This window comes from Mastigoproctus giganteus, chromosome 4 (assembly GCF_048544385.1).
Source record: "Mastigoproctus giganteus isolate SK-2022 chromosome 4, ASM4854438v1, whole genome shotgun sequence".
Lineage (NCBI taxonomy): Eukaryota > Metazoa > Arthropoda > Arachnida > Uropygi > Thelyphonidae > Mastigoproctus > Mastigoproctus giganteus.
The window spans coordinates 96,589,687-96,608,637 of NC_143578.1; the positions used below are offsets into that span (position 1 = coordinate 96,589,687).

The 18,951-nt window shown below is 36.9% G+C and overlaps 1 protein-coding gene across 1 annotated transcript in view; it reads right to left on the bottom strand.

Annotated features, from left to right (window-relative positions):
- Positions 1-7,745: 7,745 nt before the first annotated feature.
- The window catches only part of LOC150086926 (proteasome assembly chaperone 2), a 108,914-nt gene continuing 97,708 nt past the window's right edge, over positions 7,746-18,951 (bottom strand). The window contains exons 6-7 of the mRNA XM_090371682.1: positions 15,004-15,118; positions 7,746-7,857 (exon numbers count right to left, since the gene is read on the bottom strand). Coding sequence (XP_090227808.1) covers positions 7,768-7,857; positions 15,004-15,118 — 205 coding nt within the window. The 3' untranslated portion in view covers positions 7,746-7,767. The remainder of the gene's footprint in view (positions 7,858-15,003; positions 15,119-18,951) is intronic.

Here is an 18,951-nt window from a genome sequence, read left to right on the forward strand (position 1 = left end):
GACATTGGACTTGAACTTCTATAGATTGTAATTTTCAGGAAATATGTAGAAGGAAGGTTGTTCCAGAAAACGGCAGTTGAATGAATAAATGAGGAAGATGAAAAGTTGGTTCTGTGGGTTTGAAGTTGGACAATAAATGGATGTTGGCTAGTGGCGGCACGTGTTCGGACTGTTTTGAAAGAGAGAGCGGGAATTATAGAAGCCAATTCAGAAGAACAGTGCCCATGGAAGTATCTGTAGAAGAGGCATGCAGCAGAAACAGTACGTCTATGAGAAAGCGAGTGGAGAGACTCTGTTAGAGATGAATCATTAATTAACCTAACTGCCCTCTTCTGAATGGAATCAAGAAGCCTGAGAGAGGTTTTGGGGGCACCACCCCAGATGTGGGAACAATATTCCATGGCAGGGCAGATTTGCAATTTATACAGAGTGAGCAGCTGTTTGGAAGAAAAGTAACGCCGAGAACGAAAGAGAAAACCAAGGTTTTTTAGATGCAGAGGAAGCAATATTTGTAATGTGCTTGTGCCAAGAGAGATTAGAAGTCAGGGTAATCCCCAAAAGACATATATCATTTTTCCTAGAAATCAGAGTGTCACTAAAGATAAGCATAGGAGCAGAAGAATCCTTTTTGCGAGATATAAGACAAGACTGAGTTTTAGAAGAGTTGAAATCAACTAAATTGTCTTTGCCCCACTGGAGAATTACCCGAAGATCGGCATTTAAGGAATTGGTAGCAGATTTTCGAGAAGTTGAAGCTGATTGAGCAGGACAAGGTTTCTCAATATGGAAAGTGGAATGCAATGTGTTATCATCGGCAAAACTATGGATAGGATTTCCAGTCAATGGAAGAAGGTCATTAATATACAAGAGGAAAAGAGTGGGGGAAAGAACTGAACCTTGGGGGACACCGGCATTAGTGGAGAAGTTAGAAGACAGAGAGCCATCTACCATCACCCTCAGTGAGCTATCAGAGAGAAAAATGGATAACCAATTACTAAAAACAGTTGGCAAACCATAAGATGGAAGCTTGTTTAGAAGACCTTTATGTCAAACACGATCAAAAGCCTTTGAGATGTCAAGAGCAATTACTTGTGTTTCACCGAACCTTTTCATTGAATTAGTCCATAAATGGGTAACATAAGCCAGAATATCACCAGTGGATCGACACTGACGGAATCCATACTGGTGATCGTTGATCAGACGGAGGGTTTCTAGGTAGTTTAAGAGTTGGCGGTTAATTGATTTCTCCACTACTTTAGAAATAGTAGAAGAAATTTCAATGGGACGATAATTGGATGGGAGGAATTTGTCACCCTTTTTAGGAACTGGCTGGATATGAGCAAATTTCCAAGCAGAAGGAAAAACACCTCTGGAATAAGAAAGTGAAAAAAGGCGGCAAAGAACAGGAGTAAGTAAAGGAGCACAGGTTTTGGGAACAAGCGGAGAAATACCATCGGGACCTGGAGCTTTCTTAGCATCAAGATTCATCAAAATCCTTCTTATATCCTTTTGATGGAAGACCACAGGAGGTTTGGTTTGGGTTTTATTGGCGCATCAGCAACTAAGGCTATAATGCGCCAAATCCAGGTCATATATTAAAAGTTAAAACATTCAGTGACCTAAACCACAGGAGGCAATGAATGGACCGTGTTGGGAATGGTGGGAGATGTTTTACCCAAGATCATTATTTAATGACCTGGAAGAAAAATAGTATGCTAGCAGGTTAGCTTTATCTTTGGCTGATGTGGCAACAACCAACTAGTTTGGACAGAGGTGGGAGCAGAGATGGGTAAAAGTTGCGGCCAATAGTTTTGGCAAGAGACCAGAACGTTCGGCTACCATTAGGGCAAGAAGCAAGTTTTCTACTCTTAGCCTGTTCAAACTCTAGTTTGGACTGATTAATAACTGCTTTACAATTGTTGCGAGCTTTGGTGTAGGCAGAAAATGAAACTGAAGAATTAGAAACAAGCCAATTACAATATGCAACATTCTTCTCTTGAACAGCCTTAGCACATTTATTGGAAAACCAAGGTTTAGATAAAGGACGAGATTTTAAAGTGGAGTGTGGGATAAAGGATTCCATTCCTGCAAGAATAATTTCACTGACACGATCTGAGCAAACGTTGACATCAGAAGTTTTGAAACAGTAATCCGACCAAGGAAAAGAAGTCTCGCAGGTCATCCCATTTTGTATTCTTGTAATGCCAAACAACACGAGGTTGGGAATAGCCATGAGATAAAGGTTCCATTGGAGAAGAGACAATCACCAAGTTGTGATCTGAAGTGCTTCTCACTTCAACCGTGTACTTAGAAGGGTTGTTTGTGAGAAAAAGATCAAGCGTATTGGCTGTATGATTAGGATTGTCCGGTATTCTTGTAGGTAAATGAACAATCTGTGCTAGGTCATTAGTAATTGCAAAAGCCTCAGTATCTCGACCTGCTGGGTCGGTGTGACTAGAAAACGGAAGCCAGCTGGAGTTGTGAACATTAAAATCACCAAGGAAAATTACCTCACTGCTAGGAAAGTTGGACTGGAGAAAGTCAAGTTGCAAAGAGAGGAAGTCAAAGAGCTCCAAGTGATTAGTGGAGTTGGGAGAACGGTAGAGACAACAGATGAATTTGACACAATGAGGTAGAGAGATTTTAAGCCAGAGAAGATCAAAGAGAGGAGATTCCAAATTGCCAAGTCTCTGACAGGGAATATCAGAACGGACATATGCACAAGTACCACCTTTGAGGCGAAAGGAATCATACAGCGAATAATTTGGGCATCTGAGATGAGCAGTAGTTGAATCAACCGATAACTGAGATTCTGTCAGAAAAAGTACATGGGGTTTGGCAGACTGCAAGTGGAAATGGAAAAGCTGATGCTGTAGATAGCACAAATTAAGAGCTAAAAGGATTAAGCATTGATCCCTTTAGCTTTTAATAGCTAAAGGCTTTAATTCCATGAATTAAGAGCTAAAACATTTTACAATTTAAAGGTGTCTGTAAAATCCTGCAGGAGGAAACTGGCCAACCACAGCACGGGATAGAAAAAGATGGAAGTTTGGGAGAGGCCTTTGCCCAGCAGTGGGTCAGCAATGGCTAAAAAGAAGTAAAACCTATAACAACTTATATACTATCATGCTGAGAATTCCCACCAGTCAGCTGTCCACAGCCATTGGCAAAGATTAAGGCACATTTCCAACACAGGCATTGGCTCCGGTCAACCTATTTTCTACTGTAAGCATCCTATTAGAGAATTAGGAGAGAGTGATTTTCCTTTATCTCAGAAATTCATCCGTTGTTTCGAAGAAATGAGTCATCCACACTTTCACTACAAGTGTCTGTTTACATGGTAGCTACAAGTGGCCTCTAATTTCAGTTTTGTTATAACTGCTGTGCAAATAACTGTAGTGTCTAAGAGGAAATCCTTGAGTGCAGTGTGAAAAGGTGGAAGTGCTTAACAGTGTATATTGCAGCGTTAACTAAAAAGAAATTGCTTTAAAATCTGATGTTTCTGCCAGTAGTGTGTCAACCATTCTGAAAAACCCTGTTTCGATTCTCAAACTGTTTGAGGAAACATGATCCAGTCAGTAGCGTATGAAATTATGCCTTTGGGAAGATGTAGATGAAGCAGTTTTTCAGTGGATGAAGTTGATTCGAGACCAAAACATGCCGATATCAGGGCCATTAACAAAAGAAAAGGCTATGGATTACGCATATTTTCTGGGGCACAAAACATTCCAAGCGAGTTCTGGTTGGCTGGACAAATTTAAAGAGAGTCACTCCTACACGTCCAAAGGCATATTCAACGTTGATTAAACATGTCTATTTTTTAAATATTTACCAAACAAGAGACCAACTTTTAAAAGTGATAAAAATAATGAGAGAATTACATCTTGGTTGCAAATATGACTAGTAATGAAAATCTGAAGCTTTTGGTAATAGGCAAAAGTAAATAACCCAGATGCTGCAAAGGATTAAAGTCGTTAGAGTTGGACTACAACTACAACAAAAAACCTTGAATGACAAGCAAAATTTCTGAGCAGCGGATTTTAAATTTCAATAGAGATGATGAAAGAAAACATTAGTAGAGGCATATGATGCAAGTATGCAGCATCAGTCAAACCCCCCCCCCGTTCGTTCCAAATACATGTCAGGTCGGCCTTAAATTTATTTAGGCTATCAGCTTCCACAACAAAAGATGGAAGTCTGTTCCACCAATCAACTATCCAATGGCTAAAGGCAAACTTCCACTGTTCTACAACCATCTTTCCTCAATTTGAATTTATGCCCTCTCAGGTGATTATTCTGAGCAAAGGAAAGAATCCCATCAGCATTGAGCATGCTCAAACCATTCAAGGCTTTATACACCTCAATCAGATCACCTTGCAAGTGCCTAGGCTCCAGACATTGTAATCTGCAAAACTTAAGCCTTTCTTTGTAAGAGCAACCCTTCGTTTCATTCACTAATCTTGTTGCCCTTCTCTGTACTTGTTCCAACAGCTCTACACCCTTCTTAAAATGAGGCCTGCAGATATTCTTGCAAACTGTCTGCTCTGCTCAGATAACTTCAGATAACACAATTACCCCCAGGTCCTTTTCATTCTTTAACATTGTGTGTGTGTGTGTGTAGTACCAGAGTTGATACGTTACTCTGGGGTTACTGCTTCCCATATGTAGTACTTTACATTTGTCAATGTTAAACTTCATTTGCCACCTCTCAGCCCATCTGCTCAACTTTTCTAGATCCTATTGCAGCAGCGTACTGTCATTAGTATCCTTAACAACCCTGCCAACCTTCATATCATCTGCAAACTTGGACATTAAGCATGATATACCACCATCAATATCATTTATAAATAAAGAAAACAACAATGGACCCAACACTGAACCCTGAGGGACTCCACTAATAACATTAGTCCATGAAGAGCAGTGTCCATTGATTACCACTCTCTGTCTTCTCCCACTCAACCATCCCTTTATCCATATCAGCAATCTGTCTCCAATGCTACATTGCTCCAATTTGTGCAGCAGTCTTCCATGTACAACAGTACCAAAAGCCTTTCTAAAATATATGATATCAAAGTATCCCTGTATCCAGTTCCGTTGTGACCAGATCATAGTATCCAATCAAATTGGTCAGACAAGACTTTCCTTTAATAAAACCACGCTATATCCAAGCTATAACTGAAGTCTTGTCCAGATGACCCTGCAGTGCTTCCATTAATTTCCCTGGAACAGAAGTTAAACTAACAGGTCTATAATTACTTGTGTTGCCCTTTGATCCTCCTTTGTGAATTGGGGTCACATTTGCATATCTCCAGTCCATGGGTACCTCCCCTGGGTCCAAGGAAGTTCTCATAATTATGGCTAAGGGTTTGCTTACTTCCTTTGCTGCCTCCTTTAATATAAATGGATAGATCCATCCACCCTGGGTGCCTTTTTTATGTTTATCTTCAACAATTTCTTCTCCACTTTCCTCTCAGTTATTACAAAATCATCTAGCTCACTGCCAGAGTTTAAATTTTCGACAGATGTCCTGCCCACCTTCACTCGGTAATTTCAAAACTTACAAGTGTGAAGCCTGTTTTCTTCCCTCTGAATAATTCATCTTAACAGCAGCCAATGGACCAAGGCATTGTCAAGAATTTGAAAATGCACTACAGAAAATATTGTTGTTGTTATTTGGTTTTTAGGAGCATTAGTAACTAAGGCCATATTGCTCCGGGAATATGCGGTGGTCATTCCCTGACCTTTCCACATCCTCCGTATTTGGTGGTGGTGATGGGCTCGAACTCCGGTCTAATCAAGACGCGTGTGCTATGCATTGCTGCTCCTTCCCACCTGGCTATGGAGGCATCACAGAAAATACCGGAAAAAAAAAAAAAAAAAAAAATACTGAGAATAGAAACTGACCAATAATTATACTGAGAATAGAAACTAACCAACCTATAGATTATGTTCTAGATTTACATAAAAGAGTTTGCGAAAGTGTGGAGTCAAGATGTGACTGAAACAAAGATTAAGAATTGTTTCGCAAAAGTAGGTTTTGATAAAATGCTAATTATCAGAGATGAGAGGGATGAACTACTAGAAGACATTGAGCAATCTGGGGAAGAGTTTCAAGCAAGGTTTGATGAGTGGAAAAATTGTTCTTGATGAATTTTTCTTTAAATACGCTCCCAACATTTTGGAGCGCATTTAAAGAATTAGTGACAATATTGATGATGAGTTGGGTGAAAATGATGGCAATATTAAACTTTCCAAACAAATGTTGACAGCATTTGAAACTTTGCATCAAGACCTTCAGTGGGAAGAAAAATGTAACGGAAAATATATCTGAGTGTTTAAAGTTGAAACAAATACATTTTTATAGTAGAATCATTTTTACAGTAGAATCCAGTGTACAACAAAAAATAACCAAATATTTTACAACATAATTCTTAGAAGTGTACTAATAAATTGTGGGCATCATATAAGTAGCCATTTCATTAATAAAACAATTCATTAATGAATTGTTTTAAAATGTTAGAAAATTTATTCATTTCCATTTCTTTCCCATCTTTTACTATATTTCTGAATTTACAGTATTTTTCATTGTTAAAAAGGTCGAATTTATATCGAATTTTTTCAAGGGAATGATTGATTTCGTTATATAGAGGTCTGACTGTATTTGGATGTGTACTACCTGTTTCAAAATCAACTCCTCCCATCCCCAGTATCAATTTTTGGAACTTTGTTTTAACTTTATTTTTCCAAGCATTCAGTATTGTCCATTCCAAAATTTCATCTTACTATCATTTTAAGTTTTCCATCTATAATCATATAATATGATGTTCTTGACTTATAAACCCCTTGAATATAATTTATAGAATTTAATCCCAGGTGTTGTAAATGAAGTGCTCCTCCATTCTCTACATGTTACTGTTTTGTGTGAGTTTACAGCAAATGCTAATTTATTAATAATTTAAAATTAATAACATAAATTTTTTATAAATCAGACCCTTGTGTAAAAATAAGATTGGGCCCTTTACATAAGATCAGAGACCCTTATGTAAAAATATATAGAACACTCAATTTATAAAAATTAATATTACCCAAGACAAATTAATTTTCAATTGGTATGCAAGTAAAAAAGATTTTACATCACTGCTTTAGAAGGGACCTGAGTGAGGTCCTTAATGGGATGATTAAAATGAATTAGAGAGGCACATTTTTACTGGTAGAAGAGAGGAGCACAAATATAAAATCTTAGGGAGCAAGAAAAGGCTGGATCTCATGAAGTTTTTTGGATGCATGCTGAAAATCATTGGATTAAATTAACTTCTGAGTTAGCCAAGTATATGTTGCTTAACTTTTGAACTCCAGTCCATTTATTTTGTTGACATAATTACAAATATTTCGGGTTTCCTTCTTAAGTATTTTAAGTTTTATACCTGTATATCACTTTTTTTTTATTATCATTATCTTTATTATAAATAATCCTCAATGTCAGACTGATTTATATTGCTATACCAGAAGGAAAAAACTATTTGTCAGCAAGTTCGTCTTTGTGATATAAAAGCAACAAGTGACCAATAAGCTAAATAATACTTATATAATATTTATAGATATAGATTTAAGTTTATCAGACTTCAAAATTTGAAAAATCTTTACAAAATGGTACATTTTTTAGATGTTTAAAATCTAGATTAATTTTTTTTAAGTAAAAGTTTTGCAAAATAAGAATGGAAGAAAGATTTATTCAAAAAGTATTCTGAAAATTTATTTTTAGGGATTTTAGTACAGCATATCTGGAGGATTACTTCCAAAAGGCAAATTCCAAGATACTGGGATCTTCCATACATTCCGAGATTCTTCTTCAGTTTTCTGCAGGAATGTTATAAAACTTAGCAAATTTATGAAATTTAATATAGGAAAAGTATTTATTATCATCTTACTTACATGAATAACTAAAATTTTAATTAAGGGTATATCTTCAAAGGGTGTGTCAGGGTAGTTAACTATACAAGAACACTAAGTCTTAATTGTTTATACAGTAATGTCAGAAGTGTCAATGAAAGAGTCAATTTGAACTGTTGGTTTGGATAAGTACTGCTAATATCACAGGGCTTACAGAAATGTGGTGACAACTGGAGATAGAGAATGAGTTTCAGTATGGTATGTACAATGCATTTAGGAAGGATACGGCAGACAGAAGGGGTGGTGGGCCATGCTTCTTATCAAATGTGGCCTAAGCACAATGAAAGCTTTCCCAGATTCAGACATTTCATATGCAAGTATAGAATCTGTATGGTGTGAGATATTTGGAAGCAAAGGTATAATGAGAGTTGGAGTAATCTACAGGCCAGGTGATTGTGAAGATTATGATGAGGGCCTCTGCATGCAAATAGAATGGGCAAGTAAGCATGAATGTCTTATTATGGGTGATTTTAATTTGCCTCTAACTGATTGGAGCAAATGGGAAGGAAACTCCACGTGGGGTACAAAATTTTAAAATCAAATAGATGATTGTTATTTTTATCAATATGTCACGTAAAGTACTAGGAACAAGAATATTCTAGACCTGATCATCACCCATGAACCAGATGACATAATAGGGCTGACAGTACAGGAACTAGCAGCAGGAAGTGAACACGGAGTTCTGCATTGGACAATGAAGAGAGAGGTAGCAGCAGAAAGGCAAAGGAATGGGTTATAATTTCAGGAAAGGAAAAATACGATGGCTTAAGATGCTAAGTGGCCTCTATTAACTGCATAGATATCTCACAGAGAGTGAACACAATCAAATTATGATATACCTTTAAAACATTGATCACAGAAGCCTTGAATGCATAAATACCATTAAAAAACAAATACTCCACGAGGATGATTCCAAGTTGGACAAATAATGAAGTTGCCAGATTAACTGAGCAGAAAAAGACAGTATGGAAAAGTTACAGAGCAATAAAAAGTACTGAAGCCTATAACAGGTACAAATTGATCTGTAATAGTGCCACAGAAAAGGTTAGGCCAGCAAAGGCAGATTATTAGAAATCGATGGCAAAGAGTGGGGGATAAGGAATTCTTCACATATAAATAAATGAGTAACTCTGTCAAAATGGTTAACCTGATTTATTAGACATGATTTTCCCTTTACAAAACCATGATGTCTATCCTTCAGAATTTCATTTATCTAAGTAAACCTGAATTCCACCCTTAATTCCATCTGAGAGGACAAATCAGATCAGACCCTTATGTAATGGACATGGGATAGTATTAGATATATCGGCTGATGTTGCAGATTAATTCAACAGTTACTTTGCATCAATATTTACAGAAGAAAAACTTTGTCAATGAGAAATTATTGGAGTGAAGTTGAAAAATGTAATTAATGATATTGAAATTTCACATGATTATTTAATGAAAAGGCCTACAGGCAAGTCAGGTTTCTGGGGTCGATGGCATATACTCTATAATTTTAAGGGAGGCAGCAAGTGAGTGCATTGAACCATTGAGACTAATTATGAGAGCATCACTGGACTTCGGAGTGATTCCATTGGATTGGAAAAGTGCCAACGTATCACCAATACATAAAGGTGGTTCTAAGGGTGTAGTGGGAAAATGCTGACTGGTCAGTCTAACTTCAGTAGTAGGGAAAATCATGAAGGCAATGATCAAAGGTAGAATTCAGGTTTACTTAGATAGAAATGGAATTCTGAAGGATACACAGCATAGTTTTGTATAGGGAAAATCATGTTTAATAAATCAGGTTAGCTATTTTGACAAGGTCACTCACGAGCTGGATTTATAGAATAATTTCGTCATTGTTTATTTAGATTTCAGCAAAGCATTTGACTCAGTCCCACACGAGCTGTTACGTTATAAGCTGGAACAGGTTGGAATCACAGGAATCCTTAGTGGATAGCTGGATGACTTCAGGGCAGGAGACTGAGGGTTGTGATAAATGGTTATTCCTCAGATTGGGTTAATGTAAGAAGCGGGGTCCCCAGGGATCAGTATTGCAACCACTGTTGTTTCTGATTTTCTTAATCAGAGATTTTCTGATTAAGAAAATCAGAAAATTTCTGATTTTCTTAATCATCAATGAAGGAATAGAGTACATGATATCTAAATTTGCAGATGATATAAAGATTGATAGAACAGTTAATGGTCACTGCCAAGCAGCGCTTCTTCAGAGTGACCTAGACAGACTTCAGGAATGTTCAGAAAAGTGGCAGCTTTGCTTTAATCCAGCAAAGTGCAAGGTCTTAACACCTGGGGAACAGTAACCCCAAAATAATTTATACACTTGGTGGGGGTTGAACTAAAGTCAGTAGTGGAAGAAAGGGACTTGGTAGTTATGGTACGGTCAGACATGAAGTTCTCCAAGCATTGTAGACAGATTGCAAGGAAGGCCCGTGGTGTCCTATCGATGATTTATCACACATTTGCTAGTAGAGATACAGACGTCATAATCCATTCCATTATATAAGGCTATTGTTAGACCACACTTGAAATACTGTGTTCAAGTATGGAGACCGTACCTAAAAAAGACATCAGGCTTGTTGAAAGGACCCAAAGATGAGTAACTCACCTGGTGAGATTGGCAAAAGGACATCCATATGAGGAAAGACTTAAAATATGTGGGTTGCACAGTTTGAAAACTAGGCACTTTAGAGGAGACTTGAGTTTTTTAAGGCTGTGAGAGGTAGCAGGAAAATGAATGAGTAAGAAATTTTCAGATAAAAATGATTCTAGAACTAGGGGCCATAAATTCAAGTCAAGGGGGGCAATGTTTAGACTGGATTACAGGAAGTTTTATTTTTAGCTAGTGAGTTATAAATTAATGGAATGAGTTACCTACATAGGCAGTAGAGGCTGACAGTTTGGGGAAATTCAAAGGTCAACTGGATAGTTATCTACAGGAGGAGGGAAAAGCATAGGTTGTCTATTTCCTTTTCTTTTATTATTTATTTAATTTAATAATAATCATTATTATTTTACTCTTTTTTTTATTTCTTTATTTCTGTTTTTGGGTGGTGCAGCATAAGCTTTAAGCTTCCTTACACCATATGGGCATTATTAATACTGATACTAAAAAAATAGGTTAAGCTTAATGTTGTGAAAATGTTATTAGTAATAATACATGTATCAACCGTGCTCCTCATCCTTTTTAATAACATAACTCACCTAAACCTTAAGAAACTTCTTGCAGTCTATTTCAGACTAGTTCTATTAATTAGATAAAACTGGTCTGACAGAATTTAATAGAACTAACTTTTTAGTTCTATTAAATTCTGTAATTTCAATTGAACTGTATGTATGGTTTCCACTAGAAATGGTATGCACAGCATGGCTCTGGATGATATGGCTCAGGAGGGAAATGCTATTAGTGTTCACCTAGGAAACACAGCTTGTTCTTGAACTACTGTGGCATGTATGCAAAACCTTTTCTTGCTAATGGTGATGTTAGTGTGCCATATGTAGAGAGTGTAAAGAAATAAAGCTGAAACTTGGTAAGCCATTGGACAAGACAATCTCTGAACACAAATTCAAGTCCAAGCATTGAGATTAAGACCGCTTTGATTCAAAACAATGGGGTTCTCAATGCACGGAAACTACAAAACAATCAAAGAATGCCTACCTGGTGTAAAAACATACAATAGAGATTGCATTTCAGGGACTAGACTTAAATTAGGGAGATACAGTATACAAGTGCATAAGAATGGTTTTTTCTTAGAAAAAAAAATCACCATGATACTGCAGTTCGGTACAATGCTTTTGGAATACTAAATTACTAACTAGTTGCCACTTAAGAGTACTAAAAAGATACATGGTTATTCATGTGGAAACCGATAACATGAAGCAAAATAAACTAAGGACTTGATTGATCAACCTTGAAAATGCTGCTAGACAGGTCAAAACGTTACTGTGAATGAAAATCTGCCCAGACATAACAAGAGAGACCAGAGTAACCTCCTGATTTAATGATTGCATGTACATTTGAAAAGTAGTTGCACTATTAGTTTACTATCACAAGTTTGTAAATTGTGAACAATTTTCCAACAGATATAATGGTATAATACGAGGATGTGTTCAAAAATTTAATTTTCACACTAAAAATAGATGATAACAATACGATTTATGAAGATATACACTGTGCTGCCATTTTATTAGGTACACCTACCTAGTAGCATGTTGAACCTCCTTTAGTCTTCAAAACAGCCTGAATTCGTCTGAGCATGGATTGGACAAGATGCTGAAAACGTGCAGGAATGGAGTACCATACAGACATGAGTGTGCCACGCAGTTCCTTAAGATTCGATGGAGGTGTAGGCCTGCAGCGAACAGCCCTTTCCAGCTCATTCCAAAGATGTTCGATAGGATTAAGATCCGTGGACTGAGCAGGCCACTGTAGTAAAGAAAAGTCATTGTCATGTTCCTGGAACCATTCCATAGTGAGTCGGGCTTTGTGCACCGGGCACATTATCCTGCTGGAAGTAACCATCTTACTGAGGATAAACTGTCAACATGAATGGATGCACTTCTTCAGCAACAATGTTTAGGTACGATGTGGCATTCGGATGTGAATCTGTGGGTATCAATGGACCCGACGTGTGCCAAGAAAACATTCCCCACACCATAACACTGCCCCCACCACCTTGCACAGTAGTCGTCAGACATGACGGGTCCACGGATTTATGTTGTTTTTTTGCCAAATTCTGAGCCTTCCATCAACATGATGCACCAGGAACTTCGACTCGTCAGACCAAACAACTGTTTTCCAATCCTCGATAGTCCAGTACTGGTGTTGCTGTGCCTACAGGAGGCGTGCTCTCTTGTTCTTCATTGATAACAAAGGTACGCAATGTGGCCGTTGGCTGTTGTAGCCCATTTGCAACAAAGTGCATCTAGTGGTCCGTTGCGATATTTTGTTCTGCACACCAATGTTGTATTCTGACGTGATGTGTGACATTGTGGCCCATCTGTTTGCTTGCACAATTTTAGCCGTCCTCCTCTGACCTCTCTCATCAACAAGCGATTTTCTTCCACAGGAGTGCCACTGAGAGGATGTTTTCTGTTCATTGCACCATTCTCGATACACACTTGAAACTGTGGTGCATGAAAAGTTCAGGAGAACTGCCGTTTCAGAGATGCTTTGTCCAGCACGTCTTGCACCTACTACCATCCCACGTTCGAAGTCCGTTAGATCACTCCCTTTCCCCATTCTTGCTATGGTTTGAACACTTAACTGATACTAGAAAGGTTGTTCTGCTGCATCTATATCCACAACTGTGGTCATGTGACTTGCAACGTTGTGGGACAAACTGTGTGCACAGCAGGGGTGTACCTAATAAAGTGGCAGCAGTCTATGTTCAATAAACTTAAATATTTTTTTTAACAAAAAGTCTTTAATTATCTTTAACACAATATACAGCAGAGGGACTGCATTTCAAGGACCATACTTAAATTATGGAAGTACAGTATACAAGTACACAAGAATGTTTTTGCATATTAAAAAAAAATCATCATCACACCACAGTCCAACACAATGGTTAAAGGACAATTGTTACACAAAATGGTTAAAGTTGGTTAAAAAACAGAGTTAACCCTCAGTCCTCTTCAACAACTTAAATTGCAGAGTTATTAGCCTAGTGGAAATTCTCATACCTTATACTCCTACAATAAAATGATTTGTCACTGCTTATTTATCATTGAAAAATGAACATGAAATGAAGTTGAAAAGAACAGCAGTTTCCCAGGAAATTAAACTATCCTAAACAGAAATACTTTTTTTTTATAGCAAGAAATGTCATTGATAATTTAACTGATGGTTTACAGTGTGTAGCAAGACATTTTTCCAGTGACATCAGCTGAGGTTGCTACTTGGGAATCTAAAATGCTGATGTGGCTGATAATTCTGCATGGAAATTTTCTAGATGATCAAATCTCTCCTTGTCCAACTATCAAACTTTCCATTTGATCAACGATTCTGCCAGAGCTGATTCCACAGTTGATATGGCAAATTGGTGACAAATTCTATGGAAAAGCAGCGAAGCTGAAATGCTTGCTCTTGACATTTTCAAGGTATTTTTTTTTTTTTATCTTGTTTGATGTAAAAGTCTTTCCATTATAATTATATATTTAATTATATATCATTAAATTTACAATATTGCTATCAAAAACAAGGAAGATGTCTCAACATTCCATGATGACTGCTATATGACATCAACAGTCAGGCAGCTCATCCTTGATCTCTCAAACTCTCAGCAGCTAGAACCAACAGATTTATGATCATCTATGACAAATACGGTCAATTTGCCAACCCGCACTGGACCAGCGTGGCAGATTATGGTCCATTTTCCTCAACATGAATTGCCGAGGAGGCTTCTATCCTGTAGTGGATTGATAATGGCTGCTGCTGCTTATGATAAAACAAACTGTTTACCAGCTATCCAGAATAAATAAACTGAAATAATTGAGTTATGTCCTTGTTTGGATCCTAGCTTAAGATGTTCACATTTTGAATTTTTTTTTTTTTTAGTTGTTGGTGCAGCCGCCTCTGTGGCCATAATGCACCTCCCAAAGTTTTTGCATTTTACTGTGATCCAAGCCCGAGGCAGGATTCAAACCCATGACCTTTAGGTTGCCAGGTAGGCACTTTACCCACCTGGCTAGCCCGGTCGGCCCACATTTTGAAGTTCTCTATAAAATAGCAAGAGAAAATCTCTTCACTATGAGTTTAAAAAAATACATATATAGCTGGGAGTGTTCTGGTTTTTCCTTTGGACAGTTGGCAGGCTTTTATATGCAATAAGTGAATTATTATAAAAATTTCTGTGATCCAAACACCACATTTCCTAAATTCATCAACAACTGATGGATATTTATATAATAAAAACTGTTTTTAAATAAAATAAAAATTACGAAAATTGTAATTATTAGAAATAACAAGAAATTGCACTAATTACCAAAAAAAACACAACTAGAGAAATTTTATTTCAAATTACATAAAAGGAAAAATCTTCTCACCTCAAATAAATTCAGCCAGCAATTAAGATAATGAACCATTGTCAAAGCATCAGGTATGTTGTCTCCTTCTGAGCAGTAAAAAAGAAGCACAACAAATGGCACAGCATGTCTTTCGCTAAAGAAAAAAAGAAAAAAAAATGGGAAAAATGATTATTAATTTAAGCTGTTTCCAGCTATTATAGCAAGTATAATTTTCAGTAGAAAATTATTACTTTTACAGTTTTTCTTTAACATTGACCTCAAACACAAAAGACTTTTGGAACTTATATTATTCTAGTACAGCATCATGTAAGGATTGAGAAGATAAAAAAACTTGTTGACACTGGACCATAAATTATACTGTGCAGCAACTGGCTTCTCTATAAAGTTTCAAATTGTCAGTTTGCTGTAACAACTGACAATTTGAAACAATCAAAAAATAAACCAAAAAAAAAAAAAAACACACGACACAATTCTATGAAGTGCTTTCATCTGATGAAGTACACCGAACAACAATATTTGTTTAAAAAATATATATATAATAAATTCATAGATAAACTGATATTGATTTGCATCTGTCTAACCCAAAGCATGTGCCTGTAATTCGAGTTTGCAATTTTATAATCAGCATATAAGTCAACTTTAATTTTAGATGATTTAAATTTTTTAGGGCTTCAAAGACTGACTCCTATACCAGAATAATAAAACTAAATGCAACTAGGCATATCATAAGAGCTTGAAATTATCTATTTAATATTGGTGTGAATATACCATAGATAGCTCTTAAAGAAAAAAACTATGAAAGTAGTGCAAAAGGTATCATTCACAACAAGTTTCCATGTATTGCAATATCTCGAATAAGCAACACTTCACTAATAGAGAAGTCGACTGTTACTTATTCTCATTGGTTACCACCACTCAGATGGCACCATTTCAAGGCTTTTTGGCCTTTCATCGGTGGGTGGGCAGGTACCCTGGTATTACAAACATGACAACTCAGTTGAAGTTAATCTCACAATATGAGAGATGCCAAAAGGTGTACATGATAATACTATAATAATAAAACTAAAATACATAAAGCAATGGTTAGGCGCATCTTGAATACTGAATACAAGCTTAGAGACCCTACTTTAGCAAATATGTGGACCATTTGTAAAGCACACAGAGAAGAACACTGAGATTAGTTAAGGGCACAAAAGGGTAGTAATCCTATTGAGAGACTTGATTGATCACCTTGCACATACATTGATTAGAAATCAGGTATTTGCAAGGTGATCTAAGTGTTGAAGACCATGAAAGGTTTGAGTAAACCAAATACCAAAGGAATTTTACACTTAGTAATAGTATTTGTCTATAGTGCAAGAAAGCCATAGGCTTCTGCTGCACTGGCAGCAAAAAAAAAACAAAAAAAAACAAGTTTACAAGAAAACAAATTATATGCTTCCTCCTCACACAGGTAAGTTGACCATTGAATTATTCAAACTGTCAGCTTCAACTACCCGAGAGGGCAACTTGTTCCAGCTATCAATGACTCGATGGCTAAAAGAAAACTTCTGCAATCTAATCTAAACCTCAAGTTGAATTTATGATCCCTAGTTCTGGAATTCTTTAGACCAGTGAGAATTCCACCTTCATTCATTTTATTAATCCCTCAGAGAGCCTTATAAACTCCAATCAGGTCACCTTTGAGGTGCCTAGTTGCCAAGCTCAGTAGCCCACATAATCTGAGTCTTTCATCACATGGTCATTCTTCTGCTGATTTCAGTCTTTCATCACATGGTCATTCTTCTGCTGATTCTTCTGCCATTTCAGTTGCTTGTCTTTGCACCTTTTCAAAAAGCTCAATGTCTTTTTTCAGATGAGGTCTCCATACTTGAACACGGCATTCCAAATGTGGTCTTATAATTGCCTTATAGGGTGGGATTATGACCTCTCCATCTCTACAGGATAATGTTTGATAAATCATTGATAGGACACCATGGGATTTCCTGGCTGCCTGTTTACACTGTTCAGAAAACTTCGTATCTGCCTATATTGTGACTCCCAGATCCCTTTCCTTCTCCACTGTTTTTAATTCAACCCCACCAAATGTATAATCTATTTGTGGGTTGCTATTCCCTAAGTGTAAGACCTTGCATTTAGCAGCATTAAAACAGAGCTGCCACCTCTCTGACCATCTCTGAAATCTATTCAAGTCATCCTGAAGGAGTGCTACCTGGCACAGATCATTAATGACTCGGCCAATCTTTATATCATCTGAAAATTTTGACATCGCAACTTCTATCCCTTTGTCAATGTCATTTATGAAAATAAGAAACAGTGGTCCAAGAACTAACACTTGAGGGACCCCGCTCTGATGTTACATCATATAATGGTATAATAAGAGAATATGTTGAACATGCTGAAGAATATCCATTAATCACAACCCTCTGAATTCTGCCCTGCAGCCACCTAGCAATCCATCTTAGAACCTTACCAGTGATCCCAACCTGTTCAAGCTTATACAGTAACCTCTCATGAGGGACTGAGTCAAATGCTTTGCTAAAATCAAAATAAACTACAGCTAACCCTCGTATAACATGGTAGTTAGGTTTCTAGAAAATCTCGTGAAGTGTGGAAACCACGCTATACGGGACCAAGAACCAGTACAAAAAGTAGAGATACATTCCAAAAGCTAACAAAAATACACCATTTTTTTATAACTATCAGAAACTTAATTTTTATTAAAAATAGTAATAACTGAACAAACGTCTTACAAACTGTGATGTGTGTGTGTGTGTGTGTGTGTGTGTGTGTGTGTGTGTGTGTGTGTGTGTGTGTGTGTGCGTGTGTGTGTGTGTCAGATAATGTATGTTCATTTAGTTTTCTTCCTCCTCATCACTGCTAAGCACAATCAAACGAGAATGTTTTCTCTGGTGCAGAATATTTTCACCTTCTGAACTTTCTTCTGCAGCATCTAGATTTCATGTATCTTCTGCACTCTTTAATAAATCAGTAATCTGGGTTTGTTTGCTTTTGCTTGATAGATCTTTGTAAATTTCATGGTATAGAGCTAAGCATATTTGAAGCAGCCTTTTGAATTATGTGCTCAGCTAAGTTTTCCTTCTGTTATGCTTTTTAGTGTAAAATTTGGAACTTCAGAATTTTCAACTGCACTATCATCTTCTGAATTAATTTGGTTTACCTCTGATGTAATTTCCACCAAATCCACTTCACCAGCCTCTTTTTCTACCAGTAATTCTTGAACACCTTCAGTAGTCATATCAGCAAAACCTTCTCCTCCTACCAACTTAGCAAGTTCTACTATCGCATCAATTCCGTTTTCTGCCAGTTCGACCATATTTCCCAAATGAACTGACTCTGGCCATACATTTTGCCAACATGCATTTAATGTTGATGGTTTTACTTCTTTGAGCGATAAAGCTATGATTCCGATACAGTTCACAATTGAAAAATGTTTCCGTGCCTCCATCACTCTAATAGATTCAGAATCAATTTTTTTCCAAAATCCCTTGTAACGATTTTTTGATGTAACGAGTTTTAAAGGTAGATATGATGCCTTGATCTAATGGCTGAATTAAAGAAGTTGTATTAGGTGGTAGGAACATTACTAACTTTTGGAAGGCCTGGTGCTATTCCTATTATCCAATAGTAATAGGACTTTGAAATCTAGCCTTTCCCGCTTTAAAAAGTTCCCATCTGGCACAAAAAAATTTAGAAACCAAGCTTTTTTTTATTTGCTTTCCAATATACCAGTAATGTGTTTTTATTTACACCTTTCATTGCACGAGGATTACAGGATCTATAAACTAGCATAGGTTTTATCATGGAATCTCCTGATGTGTTACAACACATAATGGCATCTCCGTAGCCAGGTGCGGAAAGGTCAGGGAATGACCACTGCATATCCCGGAGCAATATGGCCTTAGTTGCTAATGCTCCTAAAAGCCAAATAATAACATAACATAA